The following is an 8,503-nucleotide window of genomic DNA, read 5'->3' on the forward strand; positions in this document are numbered from 1 at the left end:
AAAAAATTAGCCAAAAAATTACTTATTTTTCTTATTTGTCTTATTTGACATAATATATCTCTGGGTGTAAATAAGGTGGCTCCGAAAACTGCTTTTGTTTCATTCCCAATCGTGTCAACTGTATCTGAGAAAATTTTTGCATTGATTCGACATAGTCATAGTCACAAGTTATAGCATTACAAAAATAATTTATTATAGTGTCCAAAAACGTCTCCATGTGCCCAAAAGCCTCTCCAGACAAATAAAACACAATAATTGTACATAAGATCTAATTACACATGCCAACACAACCATGACTAAAGGTTTGCATAGCATGGAGACATGATTTTAGTAATGAGATTTCACAGAATGACTGCCTTTTGATTAAATGAGTCTGCATCGAGTTTGATTTATTTACTTGGCGCCATCTCCTGGTGGCCATATGTAATATTGTGCTTCGCGTGGATTATCTAATGATCTATGCATCCAAATACCTTCGGTTCCTTTAAAAGATAATCACCTTCTCTAAGTAATGGTATGTGATATTTTATGTTCCGTTTATTTTTTATGTTCCGTTTATTTTAAGTTCTAAGCGAAAACGCAGCATATAAGCAACACCAACATTATTGTCAAAGACATATACTTAGCTATCACTCGCTATATTTTTGTCTGTGAGTAAAACAAATAAGCTGGTTTTATTCTACTCTTTGATAGCTTTCCAACAACATATGACACATGGCTGTTTGATGAGTTTGATGTTTTTACTGATTGCAATAATATGTACAGTGCAATAATAAAAAATAATAATAAAAAAAAAATATCAAAACAGAAAACTTGTGATTTGTCTGCAAATTTCAAAGCACTTGTTCAGTTTTGGTCATAGTGCCTTCATGCATTGGAAAGAAGAGCTTCTAAGATTTCAAACGAAACCTATGTGTTGGTCAAGACTGTAGTTATTAATATTTTGACGACTGTTTTTTTATTTTTTATTTTTTCGGCAGGCCCATCTGAGCTTAAAGGGTTAACTAATATTAAAATATACAACCTTTGATTTTAAAAATGTATTAGGCTACTATATGTTGAAACATTAACCAAGATCCAGTAAAATAATTGTTTATTGTTAGTTCATATTAACTAATGTTGTTAACTAATTTTAACAAATGGAACCTTATTGTAAGTGTAACCAATAATTCAAATTTTGTATCAATTTAGTATTTAAATCTATAGTGTCCAATTCATTATGTTTCATAAAAGCTGAATAGCCCATCGAACCACAACAACTGAAAACAAAAGTTATCACATCAATATAATCTCTATTATTGTTAAATAGAGTGTATATTATTTAAAAAGCATTGTGGATTTGCTACTCAATAGCCAATTGAAGGGGGAATCGTGTTGTCTGCTAACACATCTACAGAAACAAATACTTTAAGGATCCATCCATCATCAAGCTCTTATACAGAAAAAAACATCCTGTCAGACCAGTATTTTATCCATTTAGCCAACAGTTAATAATCCTGAATTCACCTGTAGCACAGGTAGGAGAGAGATCCGCCCCCAACACATTCCTTTGAGCGCTACACATTTCATGCTCACAGAGTTCAACATGTTCTCGAAGAGTGGACAGCTCAAGATGACAACACGATGACCTTGACCACTGTACAGGTCAGTGTTTTACATATAACTCTCTAATTAATACATGATGATATAATTATTATATATTTTAATCACATGTGTTGAAGTATTTTGGGGGTTACATGAACGTGAACTCCACAGTCATTCAGTTAGTATGCAGTGTTCATTGATGTATTCTGTATTTATGCCTTAAATGAATCGTTTTTAAGTCTATCAGTTGGGTTTAACACTTTTATCTCTTCACTTCATTTGGTGGTTATAAAAAGACAGGTTTTTAGTAAGAATAAGATGAAAGATTACCTAGATTTAAAGATATATACAAAACAGTTTGAAGAGGAAAAGTCTAACCCCACTCTAAAATGTTAATGTTTTACTGGCACGTTTCGGGAATAGTGTACAAATTGGTGTCACATTACTTTTTTTTCTTCTGAAAAATAAAGGAACAAATGCTATGTTCCTTAGAGGAAGGGCGATTAGATATGTTAGATATTATCTTACATAAAATGGTTACACTTTACAAAAAGGTTGTATTTGTTAATGCATTAGGTTTCATGAACTAAAAATGAACAATATTTTATTAAAGCGTTTATTTTTGGTTATTGATCATTTACGAAAGTGCAATTGTAGTTCATAACGCATTGACTAATGTTAGCATACACAACTTTTAATTAAAAAACAATTAGTAGAATATTTAAAATCAACATAAACTAACAATCAGTCAGTGCTGTAAAAGCATTGTTATATGTTAACTAGTTAATTAAATACAACCTTATTGTAAAGTAGTCTATTGCCCATAAAATTAACATGGCATGCAAAGTTGCTTGTTTCAAACACATGAAAGGCATTCATAAAGCCACCAAAGGTATTGGAAGAAAAATAATCATAGAAATATTTTTCCTCAGTTTACTGGGAAACATACGTTTCCAAATCTACCAAAAAGAACCAAAGTGTTACATTTTAGGTCCTATTTTGTACCTTGTTTGCGGAAATTGCTTCCTGGTATGTACCTAAAGATATAAAGATTTCATAACAACTAAAGCATTTCCACTTCATAATAACTTCCTAATAATTTCATAATATATAGTGTATTTAAATGTTAAATCTTACTCTTTGTATCTACAGTAAAATGAAAGTCTTTAATGCAGACTGTGCAACAACAAGGTCTGGCTTGGTGGTTGGGGATTACATGTTTGAATCCAAGTCACAGTGGTTAAACTTTCATATGGAAAAAATGGTGTTGCTTTCTTCCAAGGAGTAATTCTCTTCTCTTGTTTTGTAGTGGGCGCTTCTCTTGGCATCTGCTGGGCTAATCCAAAGCCATACGCTGCATTTCACCATCCAAGAGGAGCAAAGTGCAGGTGCTAAAATTGGAACTCTAAGAATGCACTACTCACCTCCATACCAGCTCCTTGGTAAGAAGTACATCAGGGTGGATAATAACACAGGAGATTTGTATACAACAGAACACATTGACAGAGAGACCTTGTGTTCATCACAGCTGGATGGGGAATGTACTGTTTCAGATAATGCACTTGTGAGTTCTAATTCTGAACTGGTGCAGATAATTGTCACTGTGGAGGATATTAATGACAATTCTCCTTATTTTGAAAGGAGTGAGATTTCCTTAAGCATACCTGAAGATGCACAGATTGGTACAGGTTTTCCACTGGACGACCAAGCTATAGATGAGGACATTGGCAGCAATGCCATGATACATTACCATTTAGAAGGTTCCAATGGCTTTTTCGGCATTAGACAAGACTGGGATGCACTTGAGTTGGTTGTACAAAAGCAGCTAGATCGGGAAACGGTTGAAAAATACTTTTTGGTTCTTGTTGCGGTAGATGGAGGTCCATTACCACATAGCGCTACGGCTAATCTCAGTGTAATTGTAACTGATGTTAATGACAACTGTCCAGAGTTTGACTCAGATAGTCCTCACATTGCTACTGTACAAGGATTAGGAACCAAAGGCGCTGCAGTGGCACAACTTAAAGCCACAGACAAAGACCTGGGCCAAAATGCCCATATCACATTCTCCTTCAGTCCTCAGATCTCTGATAGAGCCAAAAAGCTCTTTCACATAAATGGACACATGGGTCTGATCAGCTTAGCTGTTGATGTGAAGGTTGACAGTCTTGAGGAGCACACGTTGAAAGTCGTCGCAAATAGCCCACTTTGCCCCCCTGTGCAAATTCAGGTAACTGTATACATCCAACCAGCGGTTAGCCTAGAGCCAGCCATAAAGATCAAGTTTGTCGCCGAGCATAAAAACCAAGTGATTGTGTTACGCGAAAACGAGACCCCCACCATATTGGCCCTCTTGGAGATGAAAGACACTTCTGGGTTTAAAGGCATTCTGTCCTTAGAAGCAAACGGCATGCCATTTTCTTTGAAACCGCAAGCCAGTGGCTATTTGCTTTCAACATTAAAACCGCTAGATTTTGAGATGTGCAGCGAATATGATGTTACAGTAGTTATTTCTGATGTTCAAGGCGAACGCCTGCACGGAAAAGAGGTGATCAAAGTCATGGTTGAGGATGTGAATGATAACGCCCCAAAGTTCCAACAAGCACGCTATGAAATGAAAATCAAGGAGAACAATAAGCCAGGAGTATTTCTGCTAAAAGTCACGGCTAGTGATGCAGACAGCCGTCAGTTTGGCAAAGTGACATATTGGCTTATAAACAGGGGGCCCTTTAGAATTAACGAAGACACTGGAGTGATATCAATATCGGAGTCTTTGGATAGAGAACAGCAGGAGACATATAGCCTGACGGTGCTGGCCAAAGACGGTGGCATTCCGCCTCAGGAGGCCTTCGCGATAGTGTCTGTAGACATATTGGATGAGAACGACAATCCGCCCACTTTTCCTACCCCACATTTTTACTTTTTTGTGTCTGAGAGCATTCCACATCTCTCGCAAGTTGGCAAAGTCACCGTAAGCGATGCTGACGAAGGAGACAATGGAAGAGTCATGGACATGCGCATCTTAAACAGCACCATCCCCTTCGCCATTGACCTTGCACAAGGATCGCTCCGTAATACGGGGGAAGTCGACCGTGAGAAGCAAGACCGCTACGAGCTTTTAGTTCTTGCTGTAGATGGCGGTAGTCCTCCGCTTTCCACCACGGTGCAAATAACGGTTTTTGTGGAGGATGTAAACGACAATCAACCGCAGGTCATACTTCCTAGCAGCAATCTCTCTTGTTTGACCATATCTCCAACTGCCAGAAAAGGAAGCATGGTAACAAAGATATTCGCCATTGATGAGGACTCAGGAATGAATTCGTATATCACTTACGAGATCATTGCAAGAGAACCAGCTCTCCAAAGCCCCTTCAATATTGACCAACGCACAGGAAACATCACGCTGGCCCATGATCTGAGCGGCGAGCACCACGTCATGCACCATCTCTTCGTAGTCGTTCGCGACGAAGGAAAGCCGACCTCGCTGCAGACCACCGTGTGGGTCAACGTTTTAGTCAACGAGACTTTGGAAAAATGCCACGTGAATGAGGTTCCACAATACTCCTCACCAACGATACCCCCTCCGACCCCACTTTCTTCCAAAGACTGCATTTGTGAATTAAAAATGTCACTTATATTTCTCTGTGGCCTAGGCCTGATGGTTCTCTCAGTCTTTGTTCTTCTGGCAGTTGTTGTGGTGTTTATGAAGCACAGAAACACGAAAAGGAAAGTGGACAAAAAGAGTAAATGGGACACTAAAAACTTGCATGAACTGAAACATTTAAATTAAAAGAAAGTGCTTGCAGTTATACCATGGGGAAAATGTTCAAATGTTTTTTAAAGGTTGTATAAATATTAAAAAAGAAAGTTTTGTATAAAAAAACATTTTTAATTTTTAGCTAATGATAGACCTGGCTGATAATGTTTTGCTTCATTTTTTAAGAATTTATTTTAATATGAATTTTAAATTAAAAAAATAAAAATAAATAAAAAATATATATCTTTAAAACATAATAGTTAAAGAGAAGGATCAGTGCACTTCAATTGGACTAATGGACTATGTTCTGTAAATCTTTATCTGTCATCAGTGGTGTAACATTATAATGAAAAGGAAATATTTGCATGTGCAGTCATGAGGAAAGAAAAATGCACTTGTTTGGATTTTTCCCATGCTTCTCACCCTCTTGTGAGAAATAGTGCAGGCATTAGGGGCTTTTACTCATGAATGTATGTTAGTCATGCTCTATATAATCAATATGCAGGCTGCATTCAGCACCAATATATAGATCAGTGTTTCAAAACCCTTTTTTGTGATTGTGTCTTATATATCCCCACAGCTCCATCATTTAGGTTTAAGGACCAAGTTCAAGTATATGCTCCTTTTCACTCCTACTATCATTTAGCATTATCTTTGGTATTATTTATCATTATTAACTCAACAAAAATGACTAATACTTTGGGGAGAAAACTGATTACAAAGTGGCTTCCTGTCAAACTGAAGCGATTTATGAAATATACTGTAGGACCTGTTATTGTTTAACAGCATTTAGGTTAATATTGGTATGATTGGCTGAGACATTTGATGAGACAAAAATAGGAAAGAGTGTTGTTGTGGAGAAGTGTGAGTGAAACAAGAGCACTGTTGCAGAGATCTAGCTTTGTAGATTTATTTAAAGTCTAAAATCACATTTTCTAAATGTATTTTAAAATGTATGTTTTATAAGTTCAAAGAAATCTAAATCTTTTCGAATACCCCCTGGAACCACACTGTTGCTCTTAAACCCATGGTGAAAAACAGGTTACGTTCAGCCATTTAGATTTTTTTTAAATATATCTTTAAAAAGATATCTGATAGCTTTGACGTTCCTTTTGTTGTGGATTTCCACAAAGGTGAACATTGTATGAAATGTGAAAAGTCACTTAACTGATTAATTGTTACATTTCAACAAAATGATTGATTGAGTACAGCATGCTACAAAGAGCTCTGATGTTCCTTTTGATTTAAGGAGATGAATATATTGTATCACAAGAAACTGTGGTTGAGACAGCCCAGAGAAGAGGCATTGGAGGGGTAGATACTGTAGGCAGATGGGGGATATGACACTCTTATGTCACCAAGTTACCTGTTATCTGATAGCCACCCTTTCACCCCATGCAGGTAGATCAGAGTCTCACTTAACAAACCAGAGCGTTGTTTGCTGTTTTGAAAGTATCAATTTCAAAATACAAAAGAAGGAAATTAATCTGTTTTGAGTGCCATAAAAGCACTGGAAAAGAACTTGGATGAAATGGAGAAACCATTTGCAAACTTCATGCAAATGACAAGTAATTTGTAAATAATAACTATGGAAATATTTTATTTATGGAACTTGTTTTGTAAAATATATAAGTGCATCTTAAAATGGAAAACAGACATATCCTATATATTTTAAAGAGTTGTATCTTTGTATGGTGGCTGACACATGTGCCTGTAATCAGACCCTGATTGTCTGGAAATCTGATTGTCTCTAGAAGCTTAGCTTGCTGGCAGCAAGGCTGGCTTTTTTCTTCAGTCCTTTAAACGACAAAACAAAGTGCATGTTTAGGCAGGTCTGCTCACCTTACTGTGTACAAGGAAGAAAACACTAGTTGTGAAGTTACCTGGAATGTGTCCATAATATACAGGTGAGAAAAACACAGGATGATACTCAAATTACTGTGATATCCATTTTATCCATTCGTTATATTTTGAGTGTTTTTAAAGTTATTTTACATTTCACTGCCACTTTAATAACTGATAAAATACCAACTGTAAATGTCTATTGCAACTCTGACTAGTGCTGATACTTTTACTGTTTTGACTCTTTTGATCTTTAGTTCAAAAGAATCCACAAGAAAAAAAAGCACAAGCATAAAAGGTGTTGGAAATTCATAAGAGTATGCTTATACATCTACATGTGTGGCTTAGGCACCCATAAAACATGTGTTAGAATGTTATTTCAATTTGAAATTGCAGCCTGCTGTTTCTTCCTTCATAAACTGTTTTGCTCACAGGTCAATTAAATTGCATAATGTTCATGCTAGGTGCATTGTATAGTTCATCATGTTTACCTTGCATACCAGTCTACCACATTAGAAATATTCAAATGTATCAGATTTTATAAATTGTATATTATATTGTACATTGAACTGGATTACAATATTTCTAATGTGCAAAGCTAATGTAGGCTAAGCTAGTGGCAGGAGCACAAATGCAGTTTGATAAGTAAACACTAGGGGTCACCGATGAGTCTAATATCTCTGCGGTCGTGCGCTGCAGAAGAATGAGCGTATATATTTTACCACGTTGTATTTATTTTATGATCCGATTGTTAAACTAAAATGTGCAACTTTTACTAAAACTAAACAAATTACAAATTAACTTAATTAATTTAATTAAAAAAAAAAAAAAAAACTCACAACCCTTATAAACAGGGGAGGCCTTATTTGAATCACCAAAACATTCCTTAAAGGAGCACTCAGTAGTTTTTCCTCATTGAAAAAGCTGCATCCCTAAAGAAACGAATAGTCATTTTGAACATATTTATAACATCACGAGCACTCACGTAAGATGCAGACTCCAGTCATATCAGTAACCTTATAAAAGCTGTTTTATTCTACATGGAGAGGGTCCGCACATGGGGGCTGCCATGTTAAAATCACATGACCAGACAAATACTACTCGTTTAATCTCAGTAACTGTACTTTTATTTGACACTTTCACTCTTGGATTAATTTAATCATTGCTGGATGTGAATAGTGAATTTCTACAATGGCTTTGGTAACTGAAAACTATTGTGTTTGAATGATGCTGCATCCACGCCCCTAGGTGTCAGTGTAAGTCCAAGACAATATATTAAAACATTTACTGAGTTCACCTGTAATTGTTAACATGTTTGAT

At 36.1% G+C, this 8,503-nt stretch overlaps 1 protein-coding gene across 1 annotated transcript; it reads left to right on the forward strand.

Moving 5' to 3' along the window:
- The first annotated feature begins 1,549 nt into the window (after positions 1-1,549).
- On the forward strand, positions 1,550-7,632 carry pcdh20 (protocadherin 20). Its single transcript, XM_051649677.1, has 2 exons — positions 1,550-1,644; positions 2,894-7,632. The coding sequence occupies exons 1-2, from the start codon at positions 1,624-1,626 to the stop codon at positions 5,372-5,374; spliced, it is 2,502 nt and encodes an 833-aa protein (XP_051505637.1). The 5' UTR covers positions 1,550-1,623; the 3' UTR covers positions 5,375-7,632.
- Positions 7,633-8,503: the final 871 nt, after the last annotated feature.

The sequence above is a fragment of the Myxocyprinus asiaticus genome, chromosome 22 (genome assembly GCF_019703515.2).
Source record: "Myxocyprinus asiaticus isolate MX2 ecotype Aquarium Trade chromosome 22, UBuf_Myxa_2, whole genome shotgun sequence".
NCBI classification, from domain to species: domain Eukaryota; kingdom Metazoa; phylum Chordata; class Actinopteri; order Cypriniformes; family Catostomidae; genus Myxocyprinus; species Myxocyprinus asiaticus.

Coding starts and splice junctions, on each gene's coding strand:
- pcdh20 (XM_051649677.1), top strand. CDS start 1,624: ATGACCTTGACCACTGTACAG. Junction 1,645..2,893: donor TGACCTTGACCACTGTACAG/GTCAGTGTTTTA, acceptor CTTGTTTTGTAG/TGGGCGCTTCTCTTGGCATC.